General features: G+C 50.1%; 6 protein-coding genes across 6 annotated transcripts; 3 read left to right on the top strand and 3 right to left on the bottom strand.

The window, feature by feature from the left end:
- Nucleotides 1-668: 668 nt before the first annotated feature.
- N7496_002378 (glycoside hydrolase family 55 protein) lies at nt 669-3,502 on the bottom strand (the record flags this gene model as incomplete). The annotated part of the gene is made up of 7 exons (XM_056695309.1): nt 669-865; nt 946-1,139; nt 1,196-1,288; nt 1,352-1,447; nt 1,518-2,634; nt 2,703-3,155; nt 3,223-3,502. The coding sequence occupies 7 exons, from the start codon at nt 3,500-3,502 to the stop codon at nt 669-671; spliced, it is 2,430 nt and encodes an 809-aa protein (XP_056557521.1).
- A 1,328-nt stretch (nt 3,503-4,830) lies between these two features.
- Nucleotides 4,831-6,371, bottom strand: N7496_002377 (DUF1996 and WSC domain-containing protein; the record flags this gene model as incomplete). The annotated part of the gene is made up of 3 exons (XM_056695308.1): nt 4,831-5,454; nt 5,520-5,973; nt 6,031-6,371. The coding sequence occupies 3 exons, from the start codon at nt 6,369-6,371 to the stop codon at nt 4,831-4,833; spliced, it is 1,419 nt and encodes a 472-aa protein (XP_056557520.1).
- Nucleotides 6,372-7,312: 941 nt separating this feature from the next.
- N7496_002376 (glycoside hydrolase family 128 protein) lies at nt 7,313-8,062 on the top strand (the record flags this gene model as incomplete). Its single annotated transcript, XM_056695307.1, has 1 exon — nt 7,313-8,062. One exon carries the CDS (start codon nt 7,313-7,315, stop codon nt 8,060-8,062), a length of 750 nt encoding a protein of 249 aa, XP_056557519.1.
- Nucleotides 8,063-9,589: 1,527 nt separating this feature from the next.
- Nucleotides 9,590-11,841, bottom strand: N7496_002375 (uncharacterized protein; the record flags this gene model as incomplete). The annotated part of the gene is made up of 5 exons (XM_056695306.1): nt 9,590-10,073; nt 10,143-10,424; nt 10,491-10,852; nt 10,934-11,450; nt 11,528-11,841. The coding sequence occupies 5 exons, from the start codon at nt 11,839-11,841 to the stop codon at nt 9,590-9,592; spliced, it is 1,959 nt and encodes a 652-aa protein (XP_056557518.1).
- A 536-nt stretch (nt 11,842-12,377) lies between these two features.
- N7496_002374 (uncharacterized protein) lies at nt 12,378-14,147 on the top strand (the record flags this gene model as incomplete). Its single annotated transcript, XM_056695305.1, has 4 exons — nt 12,378-12,571; nt 12,641-12,980; nt 13,042-13,198; nt 13,279-14,147. The coding sequence occupies 4 exons, from the start codon at nt 12,378-12,380 to the stop codon at nt 14,145-14,147; spliced, it is 1,560 nt and encodes a 519-aa protein (XP_056557517.1).
- A 1,101-nt stretch (nt 14,148-15,248) lies between these two features.
- N7496_002373 (beta-glucosidase) lies at nt 15,249-17,973 on the top strand (the record flags this gene model as incomplete). Its single annotated transcript, XM_056695304.1, has 4 exons — nt 15,249-15,318; nt 15,395-16,001; nt 16,057-17,324; nt 17,396-17,973. The coding sequence occupies 4 exons, from the start codon at nt 15,249-15,251 to the stop codon at nt 17,971-17,973; spliced, it is 2,523 nt and encodes an 840-aa protein (XP_056557516.1).
- Between the last annotated feature and the right edge of the window lie 833 nt (nt 17,974-18,806).

The raw sequence follows: 18,806 nt of genomic DNA, 5'->3' as shown, positions 1-18,806 counted from the left end.
ATCTCCCAAAAGAGATGTGATGGTGATTTTTTATGAACCGCCGGCTTTGGGATCCAACTCTGAGAACCTTAGAAGATACAGATTGACCGATTCCGTACTATATTAGGACGCTTGGGTTCTTGCTTCGATTTAACACTGTATCATGTTAAAGGAATTTTTAGTCGTGAAGTTTGTTTTTCCGATGTTGGCATAATTTCATAGTTGACAGTGAGACCGATACAGTATATCTGAGCATCTTTGCACCAAAAATTTGTATCTAAAAAATATGGTCGTACAATATGTTCTTCTGGAATATGTAACAACCCTCGAGGTACGGAGGTCCCAGCTAATTGAAGAGCAACCGAGAGCCAATAAACCCACAGGTGCTTTGCATTAGCGCTATTCCGTGCAGATTCAATCTTCCAGGCACACCCTGAGAAGAAAACCAGGAAAGGCCTGCAACTAACCGTAGGTACCGTCGGACCCGCTTACATGATTAGACGGTTAACACTAACGTAGGAAACAACAATCAATATCAAAAGATACTAAACATAATCTCAAACTTGTAGCACATGGACTAAACATGGACTAAACATGGACTAGACATGTAGCTTTTCAATATGTGCGTGCACTTCAACATATACACCTCTGACCCTTCTGATTTAACCATTCCTCACTCAATTTATCATTCACTTAGTGGTAAAATAAGCGATATTATTAGTGAAAACACCAATATTATCGCTATAAGAAGCAAGACTCTTTCCATCCTGGTCAACCAAACTCTTCGAGCCAAGCACATTGAGGTTATAAACGGAGATTTCCGAAGCTCCCTCAATGCTGAAAATAGAGTTCTGGCAGTTCTGAGGGCCGCCATATGCGGAACAGGCTAGTGGTTGGTGGAGTTAGTGTTTGGATTCGAGAATGTTCCTCAGATGGCCAGAGGATGATGAATTTGAGTAAACTTACTAGCGTCGTAGTTGTTGAAGAAGGAGTATAGCCCTGCGCCGTACACGTACAGGTCTGTAGAGTCGACCACGCGGAGACCCCAGCCCAGAGCGCAGTTTCCTGTGCTGCCGCTGCAGCTGGAGGCGAATTCTGGGTCGTGGATGGCTGTGTTTGGTGTGAAGGGTGTCAGGGCATTGGGGTTGGGTTGATAGTATCTGCAGATATTTCGTGTAAGTAATTTCTGCTAGAGTAAGAAAAATGAGGAACTAACGCTGTTTCGGTTTGGATTTGTCCCATGTACACATTCTTGGTGGACGCGAACTGGTATTGGTAAAGGGAGCTATGTTCGACGGATGTGCCGGACCTGATTTGTCTCGCATTAGCTTGAAAGGAGTAGGAAAGCCGATCCGTTAAAGACAAAACATACAGCCAGATATTGCCCTCCGTGCTCTCAACGTTCAACCCACGACCGCTGTAGAGGGTGATTTGACCACCGTCGGCTTCAGTCTGAACATCAACGTCACTTTCGAAATTGTTAGCACGAAATCTCAAGAGAATGGACTTTCTCGCAAAAGAGATGGAGGGAGACGCACTGATCCGAAACCCAAAGCCAGCAGTTCTCCATGTACAAATTCGACGCGGAAGGAGTCACATGCATGAGCATATAAGCTGCGATACAGTTCTTATTGACGTCCGAAGAGTCAGTTGTTTTGGCGCATTGAGCAGTGGTTTGCTGGGAACCTGCGAATCCTCCAACTCGCGCGTGGACATCCCAGAGTCCAGCTGGCGCAGAGGGCGACGCAATATTCCACTGAATAAGAATGGCACCGGCTTGAGGTCCTTGAGTGCTAAGAATTAGATCCGAGAGCTCAACTTGTCCCTGATCACCTGCCTGTCCAACCTGGATCACAGGCTTCGGCGAATCCATATTGTTAAAGAAGTCCCCACTCGACATGATGACTGGATATGCCTCTCCGACGATCTTGGAGTTGGCCGGTATTTTGAGGGTATTGGTGACCTTGTAGACTCCAGCATCCATATATACGACCTTGCCAGATCCAGCGGCGCTATCTATCACACTCTGAAGGGCAGCTGTGTCGTCGGTTGTTCCATCGCCCTTCGCACCGCCATCCCGAACGCTCGAAAACGAGGAAGCAGACAAGGATTCGTACTGCGGCTTCGATCGCTGGTAATACATTTGACCATCCAAAAGGCCTGCTGGGCGGGAGACTGGTGTGATATCACCGGCAACTTTGGTGGGACCGGTAGGAGTATATTGATTGCCCTGGCCCCAGGCTGCAATGACACTCGAGCCAGGGCTACCAGCCAGAACTGTCCCATTGGGTCCCTCAACCACGACACCAACATTATCAAGAGCCACATTCTCCAGAATGATGCTACCTGCAGTCTGCGGGGCGGAGGAATCGGTCTTAGCGGACTTAATGGCGACGGGCGTGTTGGCGAAGGAGCTGTCAAACAAGGTAATAGAACCGACGCTCTGCTGCTCGCTGCCGCCAGTCGAGATATCAATTCCGAGCTGGCAGTTGTTGATGGTAATTCCTTGATATGTCCAACCCCAGTTCCAGAAGTGGCTGATGGCAGTCACTGCATTGTTGAAGGTCAGGTTGCGCATGGTAAACTGCTGATTTCCAAGGGCAGCTCCAATCTTGCCTCCATTGAAGACAAGATCACCAGCAAAGCCAGCAGAGCCTATGCAATTTGAACTCAGTAGATATTCAATTATGTATCGAATTTCGGGAAGAGAAGGGTAAACTCACCACTTTCACAAAAGATTCCTTGATGCTCAGTCCCCTGGTCAGCACTCAACTGGAAAACAATATTCTGTAAGCTTGTCGCCTGAGCGGTAGGCCAGTGAATTCCGCTAATCTGAGTTCCCGCGGCGACAGCAGTGGTATCGAGGACAAAATTCCGGACTTGTCTCCAGAAGACAGTAGTCGCAGGCCAGTTCGGATCAGCACTGAAATACGGATCTCCGTCAATCAGATAGCCGCCCTTGAACCCGGAGGATGCCTTGATAACAGGCAGCGAATTTGGGTTTCCAATGATGATCGTGTTGTAATAGTCGAAGATTGGTGCTGAAATAACGTACGAGCCCGAGGGAAAGTACACGACTGCGGGTGTGGTCGTGCTCGAGAAGCAGCCTTGCCCGCAGCGTGTGCCACTGCTTATGGCGTTGTTGATTGCTTCGGTGTCGTCCGTAACGCCATCACCTGAATTTTGTATAAGTACAGAGAAACATCGGAGACTAGAGTTGGCCTATAGTGCCTTCATACGTACCCTTTGCTCCGAAGTCCTTGACGTTACGGAAAACAGTATACTCCGAAGGTCCCATGGGAGAGATGCCCTGGTGCTTTATCGACTCCATCCAGAACTCAGGTCCATCCCGAGCAACAATTTTCACATCGGAGAAGCCGCGGCTTGCTAAATCTGAGCCATAGTGATAGCCATCATGTCGGCCTTGTAGAGCATCAATAGCAGATTCAGCTACCGGGATCGCGCCGGCAGGGGACAGAGACCCCAGAAGAAGGGAAAGCGGAAGAAGAGAGGAGATATGCATTGTGGCCTGGTCACACTTCTCAAGTAGATGATGAGATTCGGCTGTTGTCTGCACATCCATCAAAACCTGGAGATAGAGGCCATATTTATGTCTTCGCACGATGCACAGCTTGAAAACTGACACGAGTTCGTCAGGACTATGAAGAGATCTTCCCCGCGCTGAAACTGCTTTTCCTTCAATTGGAGAACAGCGGTTCCACATTTCTGACAAAAGCGACTGGTCATGATGGTTGATCGGCTCTTTGCCGTGCCCGACATCTAGATGAACCGTAGGTGACCCCCTTGAGGGTTCATAGAACCGCGGAATCTCGCACGAGACGCCATTCCTCCATCTTCTCCGCAGAATTGATCAAAATGAATCTGTCTCCACAGAAAGCTAATTCTTTGACAATGACCGACCTTGGCAGAAGGAACTTGCCCAGTATTTCGGAGTGAGGGATTTCGGAGAAGAAGCAGGGTATTCTCGCAGCGCGAGATTGCGGGGAAACGGATATCGGGCCTTTCGCGCGAGTGAGGCTTTGGCACCTGCAATATGACTTTCGCTTCATCAGGCTCGTTCCGCACCAATAGTGATCGTGTCTTCATTTCTTCGGGTTGGGCACTAACTTGCTCCCCGCGTTTATGAACCCATGTACTGTTCCTGGTTTCAAGGGTTCTTCAGTTTTCCACGCGACAATCCGCGGGGGGTGTTGAGCCTTGATCGTTGCCAAAACCCGGCAAAAGCCTAAGGTAGGTACGCTGCACGGCCCTAATTTGGCAGTTCCTGCTCTTTGGGTCATTGTATACGGGGTCCCCACACCGGCTCGGGATTGTTTATAGCCGAACGCTCGCTATTACGCCCGATTGTCCACAGGCGTCAGAGGCGTGGGAGGCGTTAGAGGGTCTGTACTAGCAATTTCTTGCCTAAATGGGGAAATAACCACCGATTGCGGGGTATTCGCTTGTAAATTGATGGACTACTGAATGGGAATAGTATACGAGGAATGAGACGGATAGGAAAAAGAATATAATCTTGCTGTAGAAATTCGAGTATTGAAATTTGAAGATGAGATCCATACCATGTGAAAGCAACCTCACAGGAACAACCTATCTTTATTTCTAAACAGAAAAAGTACATGTGAGACTACTATAGGAAAATATAGAGATAGGCTAAATAAAATCCATTGGTTCTACTCAAGTGAGCGTGTAGTTAGATAACAGACAGAACACATAGTACGGATATTTCTAGGGTCAAAATAGAACCAATATCAAACCAATCATCAATTCGCTCCCGTCAGTCCTCCAACCATTCCCATCTGCTACAGGGCCCCCTGCATTGTTCCCCTCCTTCTAATGAGGCACCACAGGGTACTGAAGATTACTGCAACTGCCGTCACACTTCTGATACAGACCGATAAACCCGTACCCGCCACAGTTCTGGAGAGGGTCACCAGCGCATGTCATCAGACAATTGCCCATAGGAGTAACCTTGGGCATATTATCCGCGGCAACGCTGTTACCACAGAAGCACTGATTCTGATTCTCCACGCCAGCGATGGTATAACCATCAGCAATGCATTTTTCAACGCATTTGGCCGGAGTCATGTCAGAGATATCGCCATAAGAACCAGTCAGGATACGCACACCACCGACATTATCCTGAGTGCATCCAATCCATTCCCATTGATGATCTCCAGTGAGATCGGTGTAGTAATGCAGAGGTTGACCAACCTCGGTAGGCGCATCGCATCCCGTCACAACATGAGCATCGTCTGGGCCTGGCTGGATGGGGTTACATCCGGGGAGTGCATCGAGCCATCCGTCAACCTGCTCATCGATTGAGCGCTCGAGGATGCAGCCGTCTGTGATCGAGTCTGGCTGGAGGGTGATAGGCTCGCACTGTGTGATATCACCGCCTCCGTCGTTGCAAGTGTTGATCGCATCCTGGAGAACGTCGATGTCCCAGCCATTAAGCTAAGGAGCAGAAATAATGTCATTAATAGTTTCTCGGTACCATGAAATGGGCTTTTGGTACTCACGAAGTCTCCATGTAATCCATAGCCAGTGGGATCACCAAAGGAAAACACAAATGGCTGTTGGTCACCATACCACATGTCGCCAAACTGCTCAGTATGCCAAGTGACCTCGATAAAGATCGAGATAATTCGAACGGGATGAGTTGCAGGACAAGGGCCGTTGTCGTAGTCCTGAGTAGGATAGGCCACATGGGCCTTGTGGTCAGAACTATCCAGGTTGACGCCGTCCCAGCACGAAGGGAAATAAACCTGGGCACGCAGGCCATTGGGGCAATTGGTTGTTGGGAAGGTGTGCGTCTGCGGAGTACCCGGGGCATCATAGTTCAGACAGGCAAAGCTTCGAGCGTGAGTCTCAATTGTTCCTTTATCGCTGCGATCGAAAGGACTCCCAGCGATCATGCGGAACCCGGCTGGTGGTGCGACAATCGCGCCATTAGTACTTGGGTCAGGTCTCTGTCTTTATGCGATGTTAGAAATGGCCTGTGAACCGAGAATGGATAGAGTCGAAACTTACTCGTAGTAGATGAGAGCACCCCCATTCTGTGGCACTTGATGAAAGCTTCCGTTCTGGGCGTGATAGTACAACGCGGCAATCCAGTAGTTTGACTTGTCTTCAATTGCTGAGCAGGAGTTGCACTGCGATGTCTGGGTCATGTTGTAGTCCATGGTGAATCCAAAGCCGGATCCACCCATGATTGTGTGGACATGGTTAGAGGCGACGCCGGGTTGAACGATTGGGTCTGCTCGTTGAATAACCAGGGGCGTGCTGCAAGGCACTTTGAAAAAGGCAAGAGATGGATGCGCAGAGCAAAGAAATATCCAGGCCAGGGAGGCCTGCTTCATGAAGAAGGGCATTTTGACTGCAGATGAGCAGGGAGGAACTAGATGCAAGGATAACGATTCACTTTAGTCTCCGAGAAGGGCAGTAATCGGCCCTCTTAAACAAAATAATTCGATTCATGTGGGCATAGAGCAGGGAGGGATTTCTCGATCCTCGTAAGTGGCTTCAATCCGAGTCATCTGTGTGATGGGACGAAACGAAAACGAGGCATCCAGGTTCAGGTTGCAACGGATTGACCAACGCCGAAGGGAGATACCGAGTGGAGATGGAACTCCTTCAGGGTTTCACCGTTCCCCGCATATACCCCTTCGTATCTTAGGCTTAATCTGCAGGGACTCTTCATGGGGAACATGGGGATAAGCTAGTAGTGGCGTATGTCGGCGTCCGAGACTCCGCGACCCCGAGACTCCGCGCGATTCTGCAGTTCCATCTTCGGATTAATGCATGCATATCGTGAAGAACCAAGGTTACGCAGGGGCAGTCGGAGATATTTTGCGGGTGAATAGTCCGGGGTAGTCTGGGGTACATCTGTAGACATCTGCAGAATGTCAACCGGCACGACTGCAGACTATAACAGGGGTAGTCCTTCAAAACAAATCCGGAGATTTCAGAGTCAAAATTAATCTCAGCACCAACTCGTCGAAATGAATTGAAACCCTTGGAGCTAACAGCGGGCACATTCAGTCCTTTCCGTCACCGATACTCCGCTGCATTCCATCGGCGGCCTTGGGAAAAGGAGATTACTCGAATATGGAAGGGAAGAAAGATGAAACTCGCACGATGTTCCGAGATGATGAAGAATATCACGGCCCTAAGTCAAATTGGAAGTCCGCGTGGTATTGAATTATGGAGCTCAATTAAACCTGGATAACTATATAAGGACATACATTGGATACCTCAAGACCAGACTCAGTCCATAGCACCCATCTGTATCAATCACGTCCACCTTACGAAAATGGCCTCTAAGACTGCCTCCTTCCTCCTGTTCTCTTTAGGACCAGCACTTGCCCTTGCTCAAGGCAAGCGCGGTCTATCGTACAACAACGGTACTCTCGCAAACCTATTCAGCGGATATGACCAAGTCACATGGGTCTACAACTGGGGATTTGATCGCATTGGAGCCGATAGCTCCTTTGACTTCTCGCCCATGCTTTGGGGCCTCCCCTCCTCGGACAATCCAGACTGGACAGCAGCAGTTCAAGTGCAAGGCACAAAGGAGATACTCGGTTTCAACGAGCCGGACTTGGGCTCTCAAGCCAACATCAACCCGTCCGATGCTGCCGCTGGTTATCGCAAGTTTATGGAGCCTTTTGCCAATCAGGTCCGAATCTCGACTCCTGCGGTGACAAATGGACCGCCCCCAGGCATGGGAATCGGTTGGATGGATCAGTTCTTTGGGAATTGTACATCCTGCACGCTGGATTTCGTGGCTATTCACTGGTACTCGAACAACGACCCGGAAGGCTTCAAGTCCCATGTGCAGCAATTCTACAAGTACAATCTTCCTATTTGGATCACTGAGTTTGCGGCTAGTGGCACGGAGGACGAACAGATCTCGTTCCTGCAGGCGGTTCTTCCTTGGCTTGATTCGGAGCCTAATGTGGAGCGATACGCTTATTTTGGTGACTTCCCGGGCTTTCTAGCAAATGAGAATGGAGACGGTCTCTCGCAGCTTGGTCAAGTCTATGCCACTTATAGTGAATAGTGGATAGGCTTGGTGTTTCTAGCTAGCCTTATGACATTATTCGACCATGTTGTCAAAGTTCTAGTCAACTCTGAAGTGTTCTGTTATTTCGATCCATCTCATAACTAAAAAGCCCCGACCTAGTAGCTAATATAAACGGCTTGGCAGTCGAAGCCCTTCCCAGAGGATTCGATGCCCCGTGCCGTTCACACTCGCTATATTAGCCATAACCGGTAGTTTTTTCGTAGACTGCTGTTCCATAGCGGTAGATTTCAAGAATGATGGTGTGGCTATACAAATAACACACTTAAATCTCAAACATATGCTCTGAAAACCTGCCAAGCTAGCTTCACCGGCGATGAAGCAATATTCAGTAAAAACTGCGAACGAAAGGGCAAGAAAGCATATCGGAACGGGACTCCATGAATCGGAAGCTATACGCCAGTATATCTGGGGTAGAGTTTAGCAAAGGAGACCAGCGAATGAAAGTCCAAACATTGTGCCACTTTGGTTTCAGATCTGGTTCACCTTAGTAGCCACATCGCATAGTATGCCTATGCGGGCCGCCAAGACCAAGGCTGACTCTTCTCGCTTCCTGTCACAAACTCGTATTTGGCAAAAGAGTGTGATATTTAATCTGTTTGACTTTGACCCCCGCGCCCTGGCTGCCACAATTGCCGGGGCCCCCGCCTCTTAGCTTGGCCGTTGAGATACTAACTTGCTCGAGTATTGGTTCGAGTATATACTCTTTGTAGTTTAGCCTCGGGAAGTCGAGATGCCGAGCTCGGTGGGCTCGGGTCGAACTAGTCTCCGAAAGTTTGCTGTATGTCGGCCCCAACCCGGGTCAAACCATATTACCCTACGCTGTTGGATTTTGATTTAATTATGATATCTGATATTGATTTCTTGACCTGATTCAAATGCTTAAGGATGAGGAATCACTCCCGCAATTCCGCGAGGCAGAAGAATTGCATTCGGTGCTCTCGGGCCTCAGGGCAGCCGGTTGCCGGTCAGCCGTTTAGTTAAATGGCTGCTTTGGAGCGGGGTCGTCTAGTCGTCTGGGGTAGACGCATGGACCCTGGGGACTCCATGGACCGGCGAGATCCGATAAACCGGGTTCCTGGCCCGTTTTCGTATTCTCTTCAATAGATCGAGTGACACTATCTTAGGGATGACATTATTAGTCATTTGACCCCCCGAGCCCATATTGCCCCGTAGCCGAACATCGAATCATAGGCGAGTTACTACAATTTCGGGTTTGGCTCTTGTCTCTCGGCAAGTCCCATCTAGGTGATGGCACGTATAGGACTCGGACTTGAAATCCTTGGCGTCAGAGACTGCGATCGCTGGTGATACAGACGCGAATTGCTTTGAAATTCTATCAATTGGCACGGAGATTTGGAATAAACAGAATGACGTCCCTTATTTCGTGTCTTTGGACCAATCCATTGAATATCAGGCAGGAACTAGCAAACTAGACTCAAGATAATACAATACACGTTCATTGCTCGAACGAAACACGATAACAAGAATTGCCCTCAGTATTGTTCAGAGACCAGCTCCAAACCCATTCAAACCCTCGTGCGGCCACGCCTCAACCAACTCCGTGAGAATTCGCAGCCGATCACGCGAATCCTCTGCCTCATCCTGCCAATACGCCAGCATCTCCACCGCACTCATGACCGCATCCTTCCAGCCGAGGGGGAGCAGGTCCTCTGTAGCTGGTGAGCGACTAGCGGCCAGTAGGACCAGGGCACTACGCGTGCAAGAGCGGAGCATCAACCAGACGCCATGATGGCGGTGTTTGAACCCCTTGCGATTTTTGTGGATCCGCTCGACGGACATTTGTAGGCCTTTGACGACGAACTCGTCGGTTAGAGGGTCGCGGGTCCGGTGTGCGATTGCTTCGAGCATGTAGGGGAAGTAGATCCACTCGTAGCAGTCGAGGAGGTGGCCGCGGAGAACGAATTTGAGCACGTCGTCGTCCATTTCGGGGCTTGAGAGGGAGAGGATTGGTGGTAGTGAGGCCGTCCTAGGGTTAAGCTGTTAGCAGGTCTTTCAAGTTTAGTCGATTTGAAGCGGTGTCAGAAGTGGGAATTACCATTCGGAGGCTTGAACCTCAAAATCTAATGAGGAATCTCTCAATTGGTAGGCATCCGGGAATCGGCCCTGGGTTTGATTCCGGAAGAATAGTTGGATAATTCGCATTGTTAACCGTCGAATGGCGGTCTCTGCTAGATAGAAGTACCAAACTCGAGATTCCTCACGGCTCAACTGTTCGATTGGGAGTGCAGGGAAGAAAGTCGGATATGTAAAGCCAAGTGGATTGGGTTGGTTAAGACCAAGCTCCAAGCGCAGCTCACTGGAGGAAAATACATCAAACCTAGTCAGCAAGGTCCAGCAAGTACAGGGCACAGAAAATGGCGTACCCGACCAAAGATATACTTACAGTTCAGACTTGAGACATGCCCAGTGTGTTGTCTCTAAACAGCGAATATCGCTGTTGAGACTTGCATGATTATCAGATACCCGGCTCGAAAATACCATGGTCTCTGCCATTGCCGCAGTCTGCACGAAGCATCTCCAGGCCTTGATTGGTTGGAAGATAGCCATCAAATATACTCCAGAGTAGAAGAAACATTGCACCTCCAGCACTCCATGCGTGCGCAGAACCACACCAAGTCTCATCTGCGCAGCTTCGAAGTACTTTTGACCGAGATGGAAGGATGGGGATCGCCGGGCTGTCATTGAGCTAGCTTCATGGTGCTCCTGGAAGCTTTCGGATATGGCGCCTAAAGCGCATACCAGCAGCTATAGAGATTGAATGTACATTAGCGATGATTGTTCAACTAGCTATGATTGATGGGAAATTAGAAAGAGTGAGATTCTTACCACGAGGCATGAGGGTGCATCCCAGCCTATCCCGTGAACGCATGCTTGGTACAAATAGTCGGTGATCAAAGGAACGTCGAGGATTGGATTTGCAATATGCACATGCTCGAGAAATATGTGGAGCAACCTGGTGCATGTTTCCAGGTCGAGATCCAGTCGCTCGAGACGAGGATCGCTTTTGGTGAGGAAAGGCTCGCCCGACACTGTCGGTGAAATGACTAAAGCTTTGAGATTGGTACTTGAGTCGAATTTGCCCTCGAAGACACTCCAGGATAGAATCGTCTCGATGGTGACTCGACTTAAATCCGAGCTGTAGTATAAGGGACTGCCGATTAAAGTCGAGGCATCGCCATCTACCACCACTGAAGATGAAGCCTTGATGGTCGCTAGATCATCGGCACGAGGATCTACAGGTGGTTTTGGCTTTGTAGACTCGGTTATTGATTGTTGCTGTTGTTGGATCAACAATTCTAGCTGATCCAGGCGTTGGATAATCACCAAACTGGCAGGATCGAATCTTCGGTGGCAGTTAGCTGCGATGGTCTATGGGTATTTTGCATGTAAAATCTGTACTGGACTGGAGGGTTTGCATACGCAGACAGGTCCGCCGGGTCGTTTACCACGCATTTAGCGCCTATTCTCTCGCAGAATGAACATGATGGCTTCTTGTTGTCGCATTTGGTTCTGCGAGCGCGACACGTTTGACAGGCTCTCACGGCCCTTTTGCGAGGGTATGCGCCACGAGGCCTGGACGCTTGCTTGGTGGCTGTTGGATTGGGACTATCAGAGGTAAGGATTTCAGAATTGAGGAGTGGAGGAAGCAGAATACGACTGCTACGGGAAGAGCCGAAGCGATACTCCGCGTCGGAGAGCAGCAGATCGGGGGAGCCGGAAGACGGTAGAGCCATCGTGTGCCGAGAGTGGGTTTGCAACAGCGGAGTCTCGCTCCAGACTGAATTTGCGGGGGAAAATCAGTGTCTTAAATCAATCAGAGACGGCGAGTGGGGATGTAGGGGTCGGAGACTAGACGAACTAGAAAACTCTCGTAGTTAACTTGCCTTTCCGGTTGAAGCTAAGCGTCGGGTTCGCTTCCAATTGAGAAAAAAGAATAATTGCGGGGAAACCGCCCAAAAGGGTCACTGCTACCACCCTCGACGCCCTAACGGGCTAACAGGGGGTCTCGCGCGACTTTTGCGACTTTTTCAACTTTTCACCTTTTTTCGCTTCTTCTTCCCATTGGAGATCTGTTCCTCCTTAACCCGGATGCCAGTTTGATATCGCTTAGCATGAACCTTGACGCCCTTGACATCTGCTTGAATAATCTATACTTCATATTATGCGTCAGGTATATAAGCCGTGGACTCCTTCCTACGGCTGATTCTTGTTGACACTGTTCTACTTCAAATCCATACATTGTTAATCGATTCTTCCAACCGCTTTAAAAATGGCGACCGAGAAGTCAGTCGAGCACTCCAACGTCGAGACGGTCACCACACCTAATCCGCCCAATGACCATGGCAAATCTGCTCTGATCACCGACAACTTCTTGGAGCATGAGCAGACTGTCTTTCAGGTCATTCGGGATCATCCGGCCTTGGTCTGGTGGGCTTTCTTCTTCAGCGTCAGTGCTATCGGATGGTAAGTTTTGCTACGCAGATTGACTTCCGTCTTTTTCTTGATCCCACGCTGACGCTGCGGTTCATATAGGGGATTTGATGCCCAGGTCAACGGAGCAGTTCTCTCCATCCCGTCTTTCCGACGAGATTTTGGAGAAGAGTACGACAGTGGCTATGTGGTCCCTGCTCCATGGCTAAGCGCGTTCAACTCGATTTCCTCCGTTGGACAGTTCTTTGGAGGCTTTATTTGCAGTATCTTTGCCGACCGTTTCGGTAGAAGACTGGCCCTGGCCATTGGCGTGCTCATTTCTTGTGGAGGTATCTTTGGAGAACTCTTTTCGACCGCCAGAGCTGCATTCCTGATCAGCAAGTTGATCTTGGGAGTCGGACTGGGTTTCTACCTCACTATCGGACCCTTGTACTCTTCTGAAGTGAGTTTGTGATCATCCTCCAGAGTAGAAGACGGAACTCGTCCTCTAACGATTTGAACAGGTCTCGCCTGTTGTCCTTCGAGGTATCACCACCGCAGGTGTCAATCTGGGTATTGTGATCGGCCAGTTGCTTTCCAACGCAGCCATCAAGGGATTCGGTGATCGGGATGATAGATGGGCATACCGTGGCCCATTTGCCATTCAGTTCTTCTTTGTCGGTACGTCACGATTCCAGCTGACAGAGTGATTTTCCTTTCAAAAATAATCGTTGGAAGGCTGACCTGTATTTTGAATAAAGCCTTCCTTGCCCTTGGACTTCCATTCTCCGTCGAGTCCCCTTGGTTCCTTGTCCGCCATGAGAGGATGGAGGCCGCTCGAAACGCTCTCCAGCGCCTCTACGGCCGCGGAACGAACGTCGAGACAAAACTCGTGGCCATTCAGATGACCGTTGCCCAAGACCTGGCAGCTCAAGAGTCCAAGTGGTCTGACGCTATCCGTGGCCCCAATCGCCTTCGCACTGCAATTTCCTGCGGAGTCTTCGTTTGCCAACATCTCGTTGGAATCATCTTCGTCCTAGGCTTTTCCACATATTTCTTCCAACTGGCCGGTCTCCCTACCGAGCGGTCATTCGATCTCGGCGTGGGAGTTACCGCCTGCGGTGTCGTTGGAACCATCATCTCCTGGACCATCGTCAATCGTATTGGAAGACGTACCATCTTCAACTCCGGCATGGCAATTCTCAGCATCATTAACTTGCTCATCGGTATCCTGGACGTCGTTCCCACCAGTGGCGCGAGCTGGACACAGGCCGCACTCACTGTGGTCTGGGCCTTCTTCTACCAAGTCAGCATTGGAGCCGTCGCCTTTGTCCTGCTCGGTGAAACATCCGCGCCCTCCCTGCGTGCTAAGACCACCGCCATGGCGACCGCTACCCAGGCTGTCTTTGGTATTGTCATGAACATTGTCGTGCCATACATGGTCAACCCGGATGCTGGCAACATGAAGGGTAAAGTGGGATTCGTCTTTGGTGGGCTGGGTGCGATCGCAACGGTTGGTTGTTTCTTGTATATTCCGGACTTGAAAGACCGCACTTTCGAGGAGATCGATACTATGTTTGCCAATCGCGTGCCGCCACGCAAGATGGGAGAATATGTGGTCGAACATTAAGGTTCCACTTTGGAGCAGATACCTATATACTATGTGTTCTATTTTGGATGTCTTTGTTTGAGGGTGCGGTTGTACTGCAGGTGATGCAGGTGGGCTCAGGCCTGCTCTGTATCTAGGTGGGTGTCCTTCCGTCTTCCATTCAAGGCCACCTATCTAGCTACAAAAGCTTTGACTTTGCAGCGCAGGCTAGTTAGCTCCGTCAGAGGAGGGAGAATAATAATGCTTAATCAGATTGGCCCAATCCTTCAGGTAGCACAATGACTTTGTCAGCGTAATAGAACTCATTCAAGTTAGTCCACCACTACCCAAAAGGAATATAAAATTATCCTATCCGCATAGAGACGGGTTGAGATTTAGCAAGTTTCTATAATTATAACTGGCGAGCTACACAGTTCATTGTAAGTAGGCATATTACACCAAATCCTAAGTCAACCAGGTCATCCTGACATCTATACCATGCTGTAAGCGAACACAATCGGAATTCCGAGCATGGGGTAGTAGATTGCAACTACGGCCCGAATCAATGAAATTACTTACTCGACACGGCCAACACTGCCCCACATTCTAGAAACACAACATAAGCCGATGCATCGTCTCGGCTTTAAACAGTGCATGCAATGCCCCATGGGGATATACCCTTGGGGCCGTGTGACACCACCTGGTAGCCAATCAGAGAAGAACGCGACACTCCGCGGCCGCGACCCCACTGCCAAGAAGCTCCTGCATTAGCGCCAGCCGCACATCCGTAACATGGCGGATGGCTGCTCACGCTCACAATAATCCTCGGCCTATCGCGACCTGCTGGAGTCCGAGACTGGAAGTCCCTCAAGGAGATTTTGGCTAATCTCACAAAAGTGGAACCGATGCACGTGGGTATACAGAAATGTCTATCCGCGACTGTTGCACTCCTCGCGGAGTCGTGCCCCCGAGCTGCAACTATGCCATCCCACAATATCATACGGGATAGTTCCAGACATTTTTTTTTCAAACATGCCGATCATATAAAGGTTGGAACAGCTCCTGGACTTTTGTACTGTTTCAACGGCTTTTCACCCTCTCTATCTTGACCTGATTAGAGGAATTGGACGAAGCAAGCTCACCATGGCTGAGATGGACATTGACCACATTCTTTCCGAACTTTCCATAAACGAGAAAGTTGCATTGCTCTCAGGTATTTAGCATTTACTAGTCCGTTCCTATTCTTTCTTCCCAATCAACATCATTGACAAATGCTCCCGACTTCATAGGCGTTGATGCCTGGCACACCTATGCAATCCCTCGCCTAGGGGTCCCAGCAATCCGGACAACAGACGGACCAAACGGTGCTCGTGGAACACGTTATTTCAATGGCGTGCCCTCTGCCTGCCTCCCATGCGGAACAGCATTAGGCGCTACCTTTGACACAGACCTAATATTCGAGCTTGGCCGCCTTCTAGCCGCAGAGTGCAAGGCTAAGGGTGCACACGTTCTTCTAGGTCCAACGATCAATATACAACGTGGTCCATTGGGTGGAAGAGGCTTCGAGTCTTTTTCTGAGGACCCGGTCCTCTCGGGTCTTGCGGCGGCAAGCTACTGCGCTGGCGTGAAAGACCTCGGTGTGATTCCTACGCTGAAACATCTAGTTTGCAATGACCAGGAGCATGAGCGTGTTGCTGTCAGTGCGATGGTGACTGAGCGTGCTTTACGTGAGATCTATCTTCTGCCCTTCCAGCTGGCGATTAAGGGCGCGAGGCCAGGTGCCTTGATGACTTCCTACAATAAAGTGAACGGATCTCATGCGAGCGAGAGCCCCAGGTTGCTAACGGATATCGTCCGGAATGAATGGGGCTACGAGGGTTTGATCGTTAGTGACTGGTTCGTCTTCTCACTTTGTCCCGGATTTTGTTTCCTATCATCTAACATCGAACAGGTTCGGCACTTATAGCGTTGCGGGGGCAGTCAACGCCGGCCTCGATCTCGAAATGCCCGGCCCTTCACGATTCCGTGGTCCAGCTTTGATGCACGCTTTGACTTCCAACAAAGTCTCGAGTAAAACACTTGATGACCGCGTACGCAAGGTGCTGGAGATGGTCCAACTCGCTTCAAAGGCCGAGATCCCGGAATATGCCCCAGAGCGCCAGCTGAACCGGCCAGAGGACCGCGCGCTTCTTAGGCGTGCCGCAGCCGAGTCAATAGTATTGCTCAAAAATGACAACAATGTTTTGCCTCTTGATCCGAAGAAAAAGACCCTTGTTCTCGGCCCCAACGCAGATGTCGCCGCCTACTGTGGTGGTGGATCAGCGTCGTTGCTGGCATACTACACGGTCTCGCCGAGGCAAGGTATCGCTGAAAAGTGTGAAGTGGAATTTACACAGGGCGTTTATGGACACAAAGAGCTGCCACTGTTCGGAGAACATCTTAAGACTGACAGTGGCGAGCCTGGATATACGTTCCGTGTCTTCACCGAGCCCCCGAGCTGCAAACAGCGCCAGCCAGTCGACGAGCTTCACATGACCAACAGCTCTGCCTTTTTGATGGACTACAGCCATCCCAAGGTATCCGGCGACACCTACTACGCTACTCTCGAGGGAATCTTTGAACCTCCCGAGAGTGGTGTCTATGAATTCGGACTCACTGTGGCGGGTACGGGACTCCTCTATATCGACGGCGAGTTGGTCGTAGACAACAAGACGGAACAGCGTCCCGGGACGTCATTCTTCGGAATAGGAACTTTGGAAGAGAGAGGCTCTCGATATTTAGAAGCTGGCAAGCAACACCGACTGTTCATCGAATACAGCACTGCCCCTACTTCAAACCTGAAGCACCACGGCGTTGTCTCATTCGGACCTGGTGGTGTGCGACTCGGCGGGTGCCGGAAGCTAGACGCGGAACTTTCGATCCAGGAGGCAGTGAAGCTGGCAGCACAGACGGAGCAGGTAGTTGTCTGTGTGGGATTGAGCGGCGACTGGGAAAGTGAAGGCTTTGATCGCCCTCATATGGACCTGCCACCGCAGACAGATGACCTCGTCAAGGCCGTGCTGGAGGTTCAGCCAAACGCAGTCGTTGTCGTGCAGAGCGGTACGCCTGTGACAATACCTTGGGCCCATCAGACTAAGGCGCTGCTTCAGGCTTGGTACGGGGGTAACGAGGCTGGAAATGGAATTGCCGATGTACTCTTTGGTGATGTGAATCCGGTATGTATACCCACTGGAGAGGAAGATTGGATAATATTCAAGCTCGCCTGACTGATCGACTGACACATTAAATAGTCTGCGAAGCTTCCCTGACCTTCCCAGCGGACATTTCGCACAATCCCTCGTACTTGAGTTACCGCTCTGAGCGCGGAAGAGTCCTGTACAGCGAGGACGTGTACGTTGGATATCGATACTACGACAAAGTTGGCAGCGCACCGCTCTTCCGCTTCGGCCATGGACTCTCGTACACAACGTTCAACCTGTCCAATCTCACAGTCCACGAGACGGCCGCGCCCAACAAGACAGCGATTCAGGATGAATCTATCGAGATCTCCGTCTCCGTGGCCAACACTGGCCATCGCAGCGGCGCAGAGGTTGTTCAGGTTTATGTGCTACCGCCGGCTAGTGCATCTGTGGGACGGCCTGTGCGGGAGCTCAAGGGATATCGGAAGATCATGCTTCAGCCTGTTGAGACAAAGGAGGTTTCTATTTTCGTTCCGGTCGGGCTTGCGACTAGCTTCTGGGATGAGGGCCGAGCTGCGTGGTTGAGTGAAGCGGGGATTTATACTATCGAGGTTGTGGGCACTGGAGAAGGGAATAAGTTATCGGCAGAGTTTGAGGTCAAGACTTCGAGGTATTGGAATGGGCTATAGTGGGAATCTCCTATTTTCATATCGAAATTATTAGATATCCTCTCAAAAAATACGCCATTTTCATCTTTCTTTATGCGTATTGAGGATACCAAACCCCGAGGATTATATAGTAGAACCGTACTAACTGAATGCAGTTAGCGGTCGTGCCATCATGCACCGAGCGGCGTGCGAATAACAAGCACCGACAGACTGACGCGGCCCTCTTGCCACAATTGTGGCGGCACAACGTGTTCGAGAAGACTTGAACCCTGCAGATCCACTGCTCGATACCTTGGAGTTAACATGATGTATTCTGGTGACGAGTCTAGCTATTCTATCTATCACACTAGCATTATCAGCCCTTCGACATTGGAATCGCAGTATCAGATACTTTAAATTGCACTTGTAATTAAAACGCTCGGCCTCGAATCATAAAATCAAGTAGGAATGGCTGCAAGCGAAGGCGGGATGACCGGCAACAATGAATGGAATACCAGTCTATAGGGGTCTTCGTCCATGCTTAACGTCAGATTAATATTCATATAAAGCCAGACACCCCTAGAGTTATTTCTTTCCTTTGAAGCCAATCTCCTAACTGTCAAATTTTTGGTCCTATCGTAGTTACTCCCAAGGTCGGCCGCTTCGTCATAGCCTAGTGCCAAGGCTCGTGCACCCGTTCCAGCCACAGTCCCCTCTCGGTCTCTCTTGACACTCTCTCATCCTCTCCATCTGTCCCCTCCCTATTCCCCCCCCCCCTCTCACCTCCTTCCTCCGATCGAGCCCAGCGTCCAATTCTTGTCGCATTCCCCTCCAGTGGCTGGTCCGCCCTCCTACCATTCCGAAGACCCTACAGG

This window comes from Penicillium cataractarum (genome assembly GCF_028827025.1).
Source record: "Penicillium cataractarum strain IBT 29864 chromosome Unknown utg000002l, whole genome shotgun sequence".
In the NCBI taxonomy this organism is placed as follows: domain Eukaryota; kingdom Fungi; phylum Ascomycota; class Eurotiomycetes; order Eurotiales; family Aspergillaceae; genus Penicillium; species Penicillium cataractarum.
The sequence above is the reverse complement of the archived record's forward strand: the minus strand, read 5'-3'. Positions and strand labels throughout refer to the sequence as shown.